Consider the following 16,669-nt stretch of genomic DNA (forward strand, 5'->3'; position numbering starts at 1 on the left):
AATGTGACAAAAGGGAAGAGGGGTCATCGTCATATTGTTCGACATCTTTTCTATGGCATTGGCTGGCTAGCTAGGTGGCTTGACAAGGATGTTTGCTCCTTGAAGTCTTGTCTTTGGGACCTCCGAGCTTTGTTTCTCCTCCAACATGCTTGCTAGTTTTCCCCACCAATGTACACACACACATGGACGCGGACGTACGTCCTGGACTTTGAATATATGTATTCATTTTCTTAACACTAAATTTATAAATAAATTCATAAAAATAAATAAATGAAAGCAATGGATGATGCAAAGTGGTGGTGGGAACATGCATGAGAGCCACCAGTTGTTGTCTGGATCTTATCAGCTGAAGAGAAAACCAGCAATATTGGAAGAGAAGAACTCATGAATATGATTGATGATATCTGCATTTGAAATTCCTATACATACATATATATATATATATATTATATTTTTGGAATTACTCTTTGAAAACTAAAAGAATAAAAAATAAAAAATAAAAAATCTTTGAAAGCTTGATGATATGGGTTTGAACATGGCTAGCTGGTTGTCTGGAACTGATCCATCATCCATCATCAAGCACGGCATGGACCACCATTGGCATCTTTCGTGGGCTTGCTTTTAAGGCATTTTCTTTCAGACTTGGGCATACCTTTTTTCTGGTTATAATGTTAACATGTCATAATCATCTTGTTTAAAGATCAACTTAATTAGTGAAGAGGAGCTACTGACGAATATATATATATATATATATATGTTCCTACAGAATCATGATGTATCGTATCAGGGCAACATGTTCTGTGGAAATTCAGAATCTTTAATTTGAATATTTATACCACCTGATCTGATGGGATTTATGTAGCCAGACAAATAAAAATTAAAGACAAATCATATTCTTGTAACTCAAAGGTATGTTGGTGGATTTAAATATGTCGACTTTTTGATTTTCTCCCTTTTCAAAACTAAAAAACAAAATCTAAAATATTTGGACCGTGTTTATTTATATATGTATATAATATAATTCAATTAAAATTATATTTTTTCTAAGATTAATTTTCTAATTAAAATGACTTCACTAAATGCATTTTGAGATTTAATTATTACCCATATATTAACTATATATATAAGTCTCCAAGCGATACACAAAAAGAGGGACTTTGAAAGGAGGCAGTGGGGGAGCCCACCCTTCATTTAAATTTTCATGGAAGCTGGTGAAGCATCAATGTCATAAGATTTCCTAAGATTTGAAGAGCTCAAACATTAATGTAACATTTCATCTGTCACATATTCTACCCTTTTGTGGCGCCCAACACATGATTGTGTATATGATTGACCACCTAATTCTAAATCTATAATCCTTAATTAATTGCCATTTCTCAAATTCTTAATTTTTTACTTAACTAACACCATCTTCCCTACAAATTAGCTAGCTACAGCTCTCCGGATTAATCCTTAATTACTATAATTAATTCCAACCCTATATATATATATATATCTCTCTCTCTCTCTCTCCATTTCATTAGAATAACTTGGCAAATATATTATTGCAGGGGCACTTAAGTGCATAAGAGTTGTCATTAATTTTATGATAATTCTTGAGGAAGCTATATATATACATATATATGGGTCGTAGATGGCAATCAATTCGTATAATGTATGTATCCAATTGGTGAGTTTGACAAGAAAGTACAGTGGCCATATAGTATGTGGAGGATGTGGTAGATGAAAGTTAACAAGGGTCACATGAATGATGTTTCTTCATTTACAACAATCACTGCCAAATGGACCACTGGCTTCGTTTTGGACGTTGACATCTGCTGCGAGCAGCATTTGGTCAGTTTAGAGCGCATTTGCCAGACATTTTGAAAAGACAAGTTAACTTGACATTAATTACATGCCCATTAATTTCTTCATTATATGTAAATGTTATTTTTATTTTTATCTTTGTGCTAAACCAAGGGATAACTCTAATTTAATCAAGTCCACGTTAAGATTTGCTTTTGACAAAAATGAAAGGGTATATATACATGTGTTTAGGCAATATTATCATAAACTATGATTCTGAAAGACTATATATATATATATATATATATATATATATAGACAAAATACAGTCACCCATATTTGAATATATATAATTTAGGGTTCCAATACTTTTAATCCAAGAAATTACATCTAACTCAAATAACTTAAATTTTTACCTAAGGCCTATGTTTTTTGGGTGGTAATGAATATTCCAAATATATATATATATATATATATTTATCCCAAGGGGTGGTTGCCCCGAACTCATGGGCCATGCCCATTTGATGCAAATTATTGGGCCCCATACCAGGCCTAAGTGGTGACCCACTATGTTGGGTAGCTCTAAATAATACAACTACTTATTAGGATTAATACACTTAAATCAAAACAAAAATCAACAAAGACATAATTCACTAAAAATATGATTTTACGAAAAATCATAATGCTCCAAATAATTAGTTTTCCACGCTTTAAAAGTTTATTTTTTTCTGCCACTTGCAACTAAGCTAGCCGGCCTAGTCAAGCCAGGGGGCCCAGCCCACTAGAGCAAGACTAGTCAAGCTTCGGCCATTTAGGCCCAAGCATATGGACGACTTGGTCCATATTATCAGGAAAATATTTTTAATTTTTATTAAATAATTGAATTTTCTATTAAAAATTTAAAAACTCTCATTTTTTTTAATCTTTCAACTTTATATTTCAAATTAGAAAACATCTTTTTTTATCTTTTCAAATTTTTTTGACAACAAATGCTATAATTTTTTAAAACATATAATGTTAAGACATTTTTAGTTATAAAATTATAAAATTTAAAATTAAAAAAAATATTTTTTAAAAGAGCTCTATTTTTATTTCCATGTTTGGGTTGATTTGTTTTCCAGTTAATTATAAAATATAGATATATAAATTTATAATAAATATTAATTATTTTGTATATATTGGGGCACCAAATATGCCCCCTTGTAGGACCCGGTTGACCACATGTTACTTTGGCACTGATATGAGTATAGGGATTATATTAAAATAGCTGTTACTATCGTGACATAGATTTTATTTTATGTACATTTATATTCTTCATCAATTGACATAATCTTATGTGATGTTTTATTTTCTACTGAAAGGATAATGATTGTTACACTTACACTATTTGATGATGGTTTTTGGGACCGACCACACCACGTGTCACCTCTGCGAATAGGCCTCGAGATTTGAACCTCAGATTTGACGATGTCGGACTTCGGTAGTAGAACTTGCAAGACAACGGAGTGGCGGGGCTAGGGTCCCCCGGGGTGGACTCCGACGCTCAAATCAGTAGAATAAATGCAAGTCGTAATAAATGTAAGAGCTGTAGAACTTTTTATACCTGATGAGGACCGGCCCGGATCTTTCGGATTCCGCACAATATTGTTGACTTGCCACGTGTCAGCCTCTCAGGTAATCCACATAGTGAGCAAGACTATTAGCGCGTAGGGGTATTCTAGTAATTTTAGGTAATACCACATCACTTGCCCTCCACTCCTTGAGCTGAGCTGAGAATCACGCTGGATCGAGGAGTAACTTAATTTCTGAGGCTATTTAACCGTAAATTTTTCTCGAGATGTGCAGGAGTATTTTTAAGTATGAGACAACTAAGCCCCAAACTCTTGAGGTTAGTTTTTTCCTTTTATTTTTATTTTTATTTCTTCCATTGCTTTTTTTTATTTATATTATTTTTTGCTTTTATCTTTCTTTCTCTCTAAATATATTTTTTTTAAAAAAGTCATCTTCTAGTAATTTTAGGTAATACCACATCACTTGCCCCCCACTCCTTGAGCTGAGCTGAGAATCACGCTGGATCGAGGAGTAACTTAATTTCTGAGACTATTTAACCGTAAATTTTTCTCGAGATGTGCAGGAGTATTTTTAAGTATGAGACAACTAAGCCCCAAACTCTTGAGGTTAGTTTTTTCCTCTCTTTTTATTTTTATTTCTTCCATTGTTTTTTTTTATTTATATTATTTTTTACTTTTATCTTTCTTTCTCTCTATATATATTTTTTTAAAAAAAGTCATCTTCTTCCTCGGTTTGCCTGGCCGAGGTCGGCCTGGCCAAGCCTCGGTCGCAGCCGAGCCGGCCTGGCCAGATCTCGGCATAACCGAGCTTGGCCTCGGCCACGCCCTGGCCAAGCTCGACCATGGCTGAGGCGCGACCAGGACTGACCTGGCCGAGATCGGCCATGGCCAGCCTCCCTTGGGGAGCTTGCCCCCTGCTCGCTTTACTTACTTTTTTTTTAATACATAAATATATATATAGATATATATATTGGGTCGGCCATGGCCGACCCTTGGGGCACTTGTGCCCCTTCCTTACTTTTTTTTATTTGCTGCTTGTGTTTTTTTTTTTTAATATATATAAATATATATATGTATTTATTTATTTTTTTTGTTAATAATAACAAAATAAGCATTGACTTGACTAACCCATTTCTTTGGCTTTTCTTTGTCGCAGGTGTGGCTCGAGATTTTCCAAGGTAGGTCGCACCTATTGAGCTCCATTTGGTTTGTGTCCAACTGTGATTTTTCTTCTTTAACCTTCTGCATTCCTTTAATTTGAGAACGACTCAGGGCTCTTGACCCTTGGATTTTAGCTACTTCCGTGAGGGTGTTGATTTCCTTCCGGCCACTAGTTCGCCCTCGTCTTGGGGACAGCCCAGGGCTCTTATCCCTCGGATTGTCGCCACTCCCACGCAAAAGAGGGTGTTGAGTTTCTTCCGGCCATTAGTCCATCTTTGGCTTGTGGAAAGCCTAGGGCACTTGACCCTTGGATTGTCGCCACTCCCACGCGAATGAGGGTGTTGAGTTTCTTCAGGCCATTAGTCCCTATTTGTCTTGGGGACGGCCTAGGGCACTTGACCCTTGGATTGTCGCCACTCCCACGCGAAAGAAGGTGTTAAGTTTCTTCCGGCCATTAGTCCATCTTTGGCTTGTGGACGGCTTATGGCACTTGACCCTTGAATTGTCACCACTCCCACGCAAAGGAGGGTGTTGAGTTTCTTCCAGCCATTACTCCCTCTTTGTCTTAGGGACGGCCTAGGGTACTTGACCCCTGGATTGTCGCCACTCCCACGCGAAGGAGGGTGTTGGGCTCTGAATTTTTTTTTTAGCCATTAGTCCACATTTGGGGACGGCCTAGGGTTCGTAACCCTTAGATTTTAGCCACTCCCTCACGGAAGAGGGTGTTGGGCTAGAGTTTTTTCTTGTCCATTAGTCCATCTTTGGCTTGTGGACGGCCTAGGGCTCGTGACCCTCAGATGAATTTTTCCGTGGCCATTAGTCCACCTTTGGGGACAGCCTAAGGCTCGTGACCCTTGGATTTTAGCCACTCCCTCACGGAGGAGAGTGTTGGGCTAGAGTTTTTCCTTGGCCATTAGTCCATCTTTGGCTTGTGGATGGCCTAGGGCTCGTGACCCTCGGATGAGTTTTTCTGTGGCCATTAGTCCACCTTTGGGGACAGCCTAGGGCTCGTGACTCTCGGATGAGTTTTTTCGTGGCCATTAGTCCACCTTTGGGGACGGCCTAGGGCTCGTAACCCTTGGATTTTTCTTTGGCGAAGTGTTAGCCTTCGTGGGATTGCTATTAGATGGAGAGAATCCGAAGTCTTGCCATTAGTCATAAAAAAAAAAAAGTACAAAGAGGTTCGAGGAATTCCTCTCCTCATTGAAAAAACTTCCTTAAGTTTTGGACATTCCAGGTATGCTTCAAGGACTTGCTTTCCATGTCTTTTAGTCAATATACCCCCCGGACTTAAGGATTCTATCACCCGGTACGGTCTCGGAGCTCATACCTCCCCAGCGGGCTGTTTTCCTTCTCTCCAGGACGGTGTCCAACTTCACTCTTGGAAGCGATCCCGAGTAGGAGACCTTCTCCTATTATCCGACTTGGACTCAACTCTACCCGAACTCATACCTTCTTGGCCAACGAAATCTCGGAGGTAACCCCGGTTGATAAGCTCCCGAATCTCTTCTTTTAACTGGATGCAGTCCTCTGTAACATGACCATGGTCGCGATGGAAACGACAATACTTCCTTTTGTTTTGAGTGTTGGGTGGAGACCTTAGCGGTGGAAGACACCGCAGATAATCCTTATCCTCTAATGCCAGTAAAATCTCTGCTCGACTGGCGTTGATGGGAGTATAACTTACCGAACTGCCATGGGCACCCCCAAAGCCCAGGCGATCCTGGGTTCGAGAGGGGCGATAGTCTGTCTTCTGTTCCATCATTGACCTTTTCTTTTCCTTTTCTCTTTCTTTCTTATCAGGCTGTTCAGCCCTTTTCACCTTCTTCACCTCTTCAGCATTGATGTACTTGTTAGCCCGTGTAAGAGCTTCTGTGAAAGTATGAGGTGGAGTCTTAGCCAAAGACTGAGCGAATGGTCCAACCCTCAAGCCATTCTGGAGAGCCACCATTGCGATCCGTTGATCGAACTTGTCAATACTCAACGCCTCCTCATTGAATCTAGCCATGAAATCCCTTAGGGATTCACCCTGGTTTTGCTTGATGTTCACCAGAGCCATGGAAGACTTCCGGCGGCGCTTCAAGGGAGCGTAATGGGCTAGGAAGCAAGTCTTTAGCTCTTCCCAGTTGTTGATGGAACGATGGGGAAGACAGGAGTACCAAGTTCGGGCATGACCTCCCAAAGTAGCTAAAAATGCCCGGCACCACATTGCGTCGAACCCCGATTGCACCAGGATATGAGAGAAGAAAAGTTCTACGTGATCATAGGGGTCTGTGCTTCCGTCATAAAGCTTGATGGATGGGATACGAAACCTTTTTGGTGGGACCTCCGACATGATACCCTTGCTCAAGGGTTGGTTAAAGCCAAGGTGGGGCAGCTCTTCCTTTCTTTTTTTGAGTTCCTGGACTTGCCTCTCTAGGAAATGTAATCGTCTCTCCTGCGAAGTCCCTCCTTCTCGTGAGGGGGAAGAAGTAGATCCTGCCGCCTCAGAGGGGTGGATTTCCTGGCCCGACTGGCGGGATTGACGAGGCTGGTGCTCCGCCCTCTGAGAGGGCACGTGTGGACGATGTTGTTCATTCTGGTGTAAATAACCAATCAACAATTCTGTTAACTGTTGGACCTGATTCTCAAGCCTGGTGAGTCAATCCCCCGGCATTGGATTGGCCGGAGGTGGTGGATTCTCTCCTTGCGGTGGGGCCTCTAGATTAGCACCCGTCTGGCTACGAGTCACATCTCTTCTGGGAGCCATGTAGTTTGTTATGGCAAGAAGTGAAAGTCGTTGACACTTGTGGAAAATTCGAGGTCCGAGGTGAGGAGTTGAAGTCCGAAGCACAAGGCAGGGAAAGAAGAGGCTGGCGAGTCTGGACGTCGGGCCCCACGGTGGGCGCCAAATGATAATGGTTTTTGGGACTAACCACCACGTGCCACCTCTGCGAATAGGCCTCGAGATTTGAACCTCGGACTTGACGATGTTGGACCTCGGTAGTAGAACCTGCAAGACAACGAAGTGGCGAGGCTAGGGTCCCCCGGGGTGGACTCCGACGCTCAAATGAGTAGAATAAATGCAAGTCGTAATAAATGTAAGAGCTGTAGAACTTTTTATACCTGATGAGGACCGGCCCAGATCTTTCGGATTCCGCACAATATTGTTGACTTGCCACGTGTCAGTCTCTCAGGTAATCCACGTGGCGAGCAAGACTATTAGCGCGTAAGAGTATTCTAGTAATTTTAGGTAATGCCACATCACTATTGCAATTGGGTAGGTTGATTATGTGATGGATGATATGATTTGATGTCATATGTGGGCTTTTTATTTTATTGTTACACTTACACACGTGTACACATATATATATATCTAAATTTGTATTTGTGATATGATCTGACTTTTATATATATATATATATTTCATTTTTCACGTCTCACCCTCATTAGCTATGGAAGTGCTAATTCTATGTGTTAAACAAACACGTGGATAATTTGTATTCAAGTAAGAGTGATCATTATTTGATAAAAAAATCCAATTTATGAGTTATCAAATTCATTAATTTTGGTTAATTCAATCAGGTTTGAATTTTGTTTAAAATATATTATTTTTTATTTGTGTTGTCACTCAAATATAATAATAAAATTTATTTGTCAAGGAAAAATATCTTAAACTTTGAGAATTTTGCAAAAACAAACATGTTGGGGTGCAAGATATTCTCTAGCCAAATACTCTAATACTAAAGTTAGATTATTGAAGATTGCAAAAGGAATTGTAGAGCTCTTAAATTTAGTAAAAGTGACTTATTTGGGAGGAAAGATCCTTATCTATTTATAGATGAAATTGCTAGAAAGTGATAGCAATCCTTAATATATTGAGATTAGGATCATTGTAGATAATTCTCGTCCATTGCAATTTTTAAGTCAAGATTTCAAAGTTAGCTATTTGCATGTTTGTCAAAAAATACCTCATGAGCGACTACTTCAGATTCTCATAAGACTTGTTTATCCTTTTTAGCGAGAAGCTATTAAGAGAGTCTCCCAAAGACTTCATAGTCAAGAAGGTTTCCCAAGGCCTCTTTGGCAAGGCTTCATTTTTTTTACCCTTATGCTGTTAAGCTTTGGGGCTTTGAGTTTCATATGTCTTGTTGATGGGCCTTAATCCAAATGTATATCAATTGCTCCCCAATTTTTCTTTTAGGCCTTCCAAAAGGAATTGTATTACTTTTATAGTATAACATTCCTAGGAGATTCTTCCTAGGAAAGGCTTTTTAGTCTTTTCCTTATGGTGGTTACTTTTTGCTTTGTCGTGGATCTTACCTCACTAGATCTCTATTTCTTTTGATCTAATAATTGAGATCTTCCACATGCTTTTCACCCGATGATTCGAATTGTCGTGTGTTTTGCTGTTTAGTTTTCTAGAGTCTCCCTATAAAAATGGATTTTAGTTATTTCCTTTTCACTTTTTTACCAAAAAGCGATTTTCAAATTTACTCAAGCCTTTCAAAATACTCATTCGCGACTCTCCTGGACTCACTTGTGAACTTTGATCGACTCTTGTAACTTTTTCGAATCCTTTGGTGAGTTCTTTTATTCTTGTGATAAGCGTAAAATAAATCCAAAAACTTGTCACTCCTCGGGAGATGCAACTAATCTTAGGTAACCAGTCTAGTTTCTCAAAGGTTGATCTTACGAAAGACTGTTCCTTTAAGGAGAGTTGTTTAGTTCTAGCGCAACTTCATCCCAACGGGTGGTCCTAGATAGTGGCTTTCTCAATACTATGTATTACATCCTTGTATTTTAAAAAATAATAGTAATTAATATTTGTATTTGAGATAATTTATTGAAAATTTGTAGCACTATGGAATTTAATGAAGGACATTAAATTTTTTAATAAGGAAGTGATTGGAAGTTTTTGAGATTTTTGGGATCTAAGTATAAAGTTGGAATTTGAAAGTTATTTTAGTATAAAATAAATTGTTGCAAAAATATAAATAAAGGGGTTTTGTAACCTAGTGGTTACTTGTGCACAAGGGAGCTAACAGGTTTAGGGTTCAAATCTTAAGAGTAAAATGTTAAAATTTATTTTTTTAAATGGAGTTGGGATTAGTGTATAATTAATTATTGCGCATATATCAAATGAGGAAGCTTGCAGGTAGTGGTCACACTTACCCAAGGATGGGTCCTTCCTTAGGGCAGGTTACAGCATTGAATTTTTTTTTTTTTTTGAATTAATTTCCATAGTGGCCAAGTACTCCTTGGATAGGGAGATGCGTGGGGATCGACGAAAGAAAACTTAGAAACTGTTGGTTCAAGGTTGTGACAGAACAACTGACAATTATTCAAAATGATTGTTAGAATTTTGAGTTGAGAATGGTTGGCAAAACATGGATGAAGGTCAGAATGATCTAGCTACTAAATTAGGATTGAAGAAAAGAAGACTGGTCGTGTAATAGCCTTGATATTTTACTCTTGAGTAATGAAATGGTTTTGATGAATGTCTATATGAAAATCAATATATGAAAATCAATCTATATGGATTTTGTGAATGAGAAAATGAATTTTTAATATATGAGTTTTAAAGCAAGGTATGAAAACCTATAGAAGAAATTTTGAGTAAGGTTAAGTGTGATTTGTTTCAAATATATACTTTTGATAATCTCAACTTGTTTTAAAGATAATCAAAATGAGTTTTTAAATAATCGAATAAGGTTGTTTTGAAAATTCAAGTTTTTCTAAAGAATAGTCGACTATCAGGTTTATTCTGTTGACTATGTTTCAAAATAGTCGACTGTTTTTAATGTTCTGTCGACTATTTAAGCATATGTCGACTATTTTAGCATCTGTCGACTATTGAGTAAAAATAGTCGACTATGCCTTTTGATCTGTCGACTATTTTTGTTCATGAAATTCAAAAATTTCTTCACATTTCAGCAACTGTCGACTATTCAAGTATGTCTGTCGACTATTGGATTTTTGTATTAAAAATAGTCGACTATCAGTATATGTCTGTCGACTATTCTTAGTTTTACTTGTAAAAATAGTTGACTAATCTTTTCTTCTGTCGACTATTATGTTTCACAGATTTTATAACCGCTAGTTTTTCAACTCCAACGGTCACAAAAACGGCTAGTTTCTTCTTCAATCTTTATGGATGCTTATATATACAACTCATGGATGATCAAGGAGAGGCTAATGGACTGAAATGAGATGATCTAGCAATTGCAAACAATTTTATTCGAGCTTACAGTGTTTGGGCTTTCATTGTTTTATTTTTTCTCTCCAAGGCTTTGCTGTTCTATCATTGTAAATTTATTGTTAAGCCTTATTTTTCATTGTGAGAGAACTTGTAACTAAAAGTGTTAACTCTTAGCTTATCTCTTTCATTTGTATTGTTTCTATTTTCCTAGCTTGTGTAGCTAGAGGGCCCATTAAATTGGGAGGTTGTATTTCCTAGCTTATGTAGCTAGAGGGCCTACTTGTGTAAGTAGGAGGTTTTAGTGAATTGGTTTAAAATCCTTAGTGGGAGCTAAGGTAGTGGATTAGGCTTGGTTTAAGCCGAACCACTATAAATTCTTTGTGTCTTTTATTCTTCTTGCTTTACATTTGTCATTTCATATGTTCTATGTTTTAAATCACTAAAACCTCAATTGGGTTAAAAAGTTTTTTCAAGTTTTATCAAGATTTTTTTAAATATCCAATTCACCCCCCCTCTTGGTGTGTGCCATAGCATCTCCCATTCTAACAATAGCCATAGCAATGATGAGTTAAGCCACCGTTCATGTAATGATAATCGATGAGTAAAGTAGACCCTTGTTATAATAGTAAGGTCATATGTGACGCTAAATGGGGGAGGAATGGATCTTTATTGTGATGCTTGAGGTCAAATGAACGTTTAAGGTCACATGTATAGTTGAGCCAAGAAGTATGGATTTGTCAATTAAGAATAGAATAATAGTTATTGTGAAGTATGGTCAAATGTGACGAAAGAAATCAGATGATTTCTATATGGTAAAGTATGATTAGCATGAGATGGTGCCTCAAAGATTGAGTATGGGTAGAGTCGGTTGATATGAAATGTTATTTGATGATCACTTTAAAAAGTGCGATGACTTATTTGAGTTATGAGTATGGGTGAATAGATATTAGTATTGTTAGATTTGGAAGACATTGATAGATTTCGATTAATATAAAAAGTTAAATTATGAAAGGAAGATTTGGAGACAGATAGAATCTATTAATAAATTGTGAAGATTTCTTGATGAGATAGTTATATGACATGAGTAGAAGATAATTGTGGTCAATTGACAAAAACTTGAGGTTATATCGGGTGATGAATACCTATAAGAATGAGGAAACAACAGTTATAAGAAACCTCGAATAGACCAAAGCATAATAAATGACGTCGTGAAAAATCGACATTAGAAAAGTGTTGAGCCAACTTACTCATGTTAATTAAGTTTTGATGATTAACAAAAATATTTTTATGATATAAATGTTTTCTCCTACTTATACAAAAAAAAAAATTATTTTGAATTAAAAGAGAATTATTTCTAGACATGTTTTCTTGTTTTAATCATTTATGTCTCTAAAACTTATATTTGAATTTTAAATTTTGAATTAAAGGATAATTGTTTTTAGACATGTTTTCTCTTACTCATACAAAAGGTAAATTTATTTTGAATTAAAGCAGATTATTTTTAGACATGTTTTCTTATTTTAATCATTTATAACTCAAAATCTTATATTTGAATTTTCAAATCTTGATTTCTCATACAAAAGTAAATTTATTTTGAATTAAAGGTGAGACATGTTTTCTTATTATTTGAGAAAACCTAAATATTTTTTGAATTTCAAATTTTATATTAACCATTTTTTTAGTGACTAGAATGTTTATAAATATCTTCCAAACTCATTTTTTGATAATCCAAAGTACTTCCATTGCATATCCAAAGCACCCGAAAGCTCTCAAGCAAAGCATCCAAACAATCCGAGACTCTTAAAATATTATTGCACATCCACCGAAGAGCCACAGGGCAAGAGGATAAAAGTTCTTCAAGCCTTCTTGACAAATTTGAACTTTTCCATTTGAGGTTACAAATTTATTCATTTAATTAAATATTATTGCCTTGTATTATGTGTTCTTAATTACTTATTTGTGTCCAAGGGTAGACAAATTATTTATAACATTTAAATTACTATTGTAAATTGCATAGGTTTCTTAGAACCATTAAAATCTCGTGAATCTAGTTTCCAAGGTAACCTATGAAGAAATCTTGGTGTAGTGGTTGCCCAAAACTCGTTGTAATATAGGTGTATATCTAGTTTCTAAGGTGAGTTAGTGTGGAAATCTTGGTAAAATTATTTTAGTAGAACCCCAATGGTGGTTAGTACTTGGAAGAGTAGATTAGGTGTGTGTGAAAATACCAAACCACTATAAATTGTGTTGTGCCTCATTGTATTTATTTTTGTTATATCTTGTGATTTATATTTATTATTAATTTCAAATATAATTTATTATATTATCAAATATATATTTTTCAATAAAATCATTAATAAAAAATATTTATTAAAATTGAGAAAAAAATTAATTACTTAATTCACCTCCTCTTGAGTGGCCATACCCTAAGGGACCAACAATTGGTATTAGAGCAGATCTTAAAATATTTGTATTTCAAATATCAAATCTTAGAATAAGATCTTATAATGGCCTTTTATTTTAGTTAATCCCTAGGTATGGGTGTGCAAAAAATTGCGTAAACTAATTTAACCGAACCGAACCGATCGGTTCAGTTCGGTTAGCCATAATAATCGGTTCGGTTTCAGTTACTTATTTAGCAAAAAATTGGCTAGTATAACTAGAAATTGAATCGAACCGTGAAGGCTAATAAACCCCCCCGTGCCCGAACCGAACCGTGAACCCCTCTTCGCTCACGCACGCGGGTGCAGCACCCCAAGTCCCCAGATCTCCCTCCACTGTCGCCTTCGTCTTTCTCTGAGTTCTCTCATTCCCTCTTCGTCTCTCATTCGCTCTTCATCTCTCTCTCTCTCTCTCTCTAAAGATCTCCCTCCACCATCCCTCGCCTACTCCGATGGCGAAGATGAAGGCTTTTTGACTTTGAGGCTTCGTAGATGGTAGATCAGAGAGAAGACTTAGAAGACCCAGAAGACGGAAGGACCGAACCGATCCTTAGTCCTTCCATTTGCTTGGCCCCCATCATCTCCGACGCCGACTGTGGTTTCCGTAGAAGCAACCACCTCTGACGCTTCCGCTCTAATGTTGACGTCGACACAACAACACCGACTTCAACGCCTATGGGTGCATCTCTTTCTCCTCCGATTTGCACCACCGTGCTCGCCCCTCGGTAAGTTTTTTGCTCTGCACTTCTATTTTTCTAGAAACATGAGAGTTTTTTAACTATAGATTTTTATATCTACAAAAAATCAATTGTCCGATCAAATTTATTTTTGGATATATGAATCACTATGGTTGGGGGAATCCAATGATTAGTTCCGATCATTGGAATCACCGGCCAACCACCTAGTGGCTGGTGACAACAGATGTTCAATCTCTTCGGTATTCTAGGTTAGTTTGGTTTTTGGTTTGGTTCGGTTACCATGTTTTAGTTTTTGGTTTGTTCGGTTTCGGTTAGTTCGGTTAGTGGGGTTAGTCGGTTCGGTTATTATAGGTTGGTCGGTTCGGTTCAGTTAGTAATTTTTGGGCGGTTCAGTTCGGTTATAACCGATTGCACACCCCTATCCCTCGGTGATGTCTCCATCTCCTCTAGTCCTCCAATGCTTGTTAGAAAGGATTATAATTTTTGGAAGATTATGATGGAATCCTATATCATTTCCATAAGCTATCTTTTATGAAGACTTGTTAGGGATAGATTTGATATATCCTCTCAAGATGAGGAAGAATGGTCAAAAGAATACCTAAGAAAAATAGAAATGGACCATAGGACAAGGTATTTAATTTTTAGTTCTTTAATGCCTAGTGAGTGTGAAAAATTGTCTTCATGCTCTGCATCTCATGAATTATGGAAAGAATTAGATAGAATTCATGAAAGAACTAATAATTTTAAGATGAGTTTTCTTATGTCTCAATATCAAATATGTAAATTATGGATTAATAGGACAATTAGTATTTTGAATTGATGGTTCGAAAAAGCCTCAAATATGTTTAGAATGGTAAGGAAAATAAATGAAGACTTCAGGGCAAGAAAGATGAGAAAACCTCGACCCTAAAAGTAAATGAAGAAAAATGCTTTGTGTCTATAGAAGATAACATGGAGCTAGAAGAATTATAAAAAATATACGAATAACTACATATAAAATTTCTATCCACAAAGAAATAATTAAAAAATTCTAAGAAATTCCATAAAGAAGAAATCGATAAATTAAATAGTGAAATAAAAAACTTAAAAGAAAAATCACAATAAGTCAAGAAAGAAAATGAAGATAAATTAAAATATCAATTAACTAATTTTTAAGAAGAAAATAATATATTAAAAAATTCAAAATAATAAACTATTAGTGGAAAATAATACAATAGAGAAAAGTTTAACCACATTAATTTCAAAGAAAAATTCAAAACTCAAACCAAGGTACAAAACACCTAAGAGAAAATGGAAACAACCTAGAAGCAGACCCCGATCTAAGAGAAACAACATAATATAAATGTGGATACTCAAAGAGGTAATACAAATAATGAATTAATTAGATCATAAAATTTTAAATATTGCTCTTCATCCACATACATTAAGAATAATTAAATCATTTGATCCTAATGAAGAAATATTCAAGGAACCCATCTATAGATGAGTACCAAAACTTAAAACGTGATCTTATTAAATATGTAGATGTGCATGAGAACCACAATGGGAAATAAATTTTATGTGGATAGTGGATGCTCATCGCACATGACTAGTAGGAGAGATCTATAGATCTCACTCCCAAAGAAAGAAAGTATGTCACCTTCCAGAAATAATGTCTAATAATAAAGAATGAGAATATTCTTTTTATAGCATAAAAGATATATTAAATCATACAAATCCAAACCTAATCAAGAAAATTTTGATCTTGTTATCAGGCTTCCTAAAATGAAGATCTAGTTATTGGCCACTAAACCCTATTTTAGTTTTTCCTATAAATTAATGTGTTCTATTAGCACTAAAATGATGTCTTTTAATATAATAATAATAATAATAATAATAATAAATTTATCTAAAAATAGAAATATAATTTTTAAATAGTAATCTGTTTTTGGGACTATTGCCTAACTTGAAAAAAAATCAATGGACAAAAGAAATCTAAAATTTAAAATCGTGTTTAGTGGGCAACAAAACTTGGTCACAGGGTTTGGTTATTTTTTCAATTTTTTTTATTTTTCTATAAATTAATGGGTTTTATTAGTACTTAAATGATGTCTTTTAATGTAATGATAATAATAATAAATTTATCCAAAAATAAAAGTATAATTTTTAAATAGTAATCTTTTTTTAGAGCTATCGCATAATTTGAAAAAAAAAACTAATGTACAAAAAAAAATAGCCAAAAATTTAAAATCAGGTTTAGTGGACAACAAAACCTGGTCACCGAGTTTGGTGGGTTGGGGTTTCTTGGGATTTGGGTTTAGTGTTTTGAATTTGTGAAGGCTATTTTGGTCTTTTAATATTTTTTTTAATTTTAATTTTTTAAATAAAGAGTGAATCTGACATATTAGATGATGGGTCATAAGTGGTAAAGGAGCATGCAATTAATTTGTTTGGGAATGATAAAAATGATTTTTTGCCAAAAAAGGGTGTTAGAAACAAATTTTCTATTATTAATTTGTGCAATCTCCACCTACACCTAAATGGCCCATTTGGAGGCGTTTGTGGGCTGGAAGGAGCAAGAAGTTGAAATTCAACCACCTTAGAAATTGACTAATCCCAGCTAATGGGCCGTAAAGGCGTGCGTGCGTGCGTGTGTATTCTCTATTGTTTAAACAAATATTGGATTTGATATTATCAACCACTGAAATATTATTTATTTTTTCCAAAATATTCTTTATATTTTTTATTAAAAAATAATAAAAAATTGTTTTCTAAATTGAATCTATCACTTTCACATCATAATAGAAAAATAACAATCTTATCATTAGATCAAAAGTCATTATTAATTTAAAC

General features: G+C 35.6%; 1 protein-coding gene across 1 annotated transcript; it reads right to left on the minus strand.

The window, feature by feature from the left end:
- Nucleotides 1-5,892: 5,892 nt before the first annotated feature.
- Nucleotides 5,893-6,525, minus strand: LOC127790906 (uncharacterized). The gene has a single exon (XM_052320638.1). It carries the CDS (start codon nucleotides 6,523-6,525, stop codon nucleotides 5,893-5,895), a length of 633 nt encoding a protein of 210 aa, XP_052176598.1.
- Between the last annotated feature and the right edge of the window lie 10,144 nt (nucleotides 6,526-16,669).

This window comes from Diospyros lotus, chromosome 14, assembly GCF_014633365.1.
Source record: "Diospyros lotus cultivar Yz01 chromosome 14, ASM1463336v1, whole genome shotgun sequence".
NCBI lineage: Eukaryota > Viridiplantae > Streptophyta > Magnoliopsida > Ericales > Ebenaceae > Diospyros > Diospyros lotus.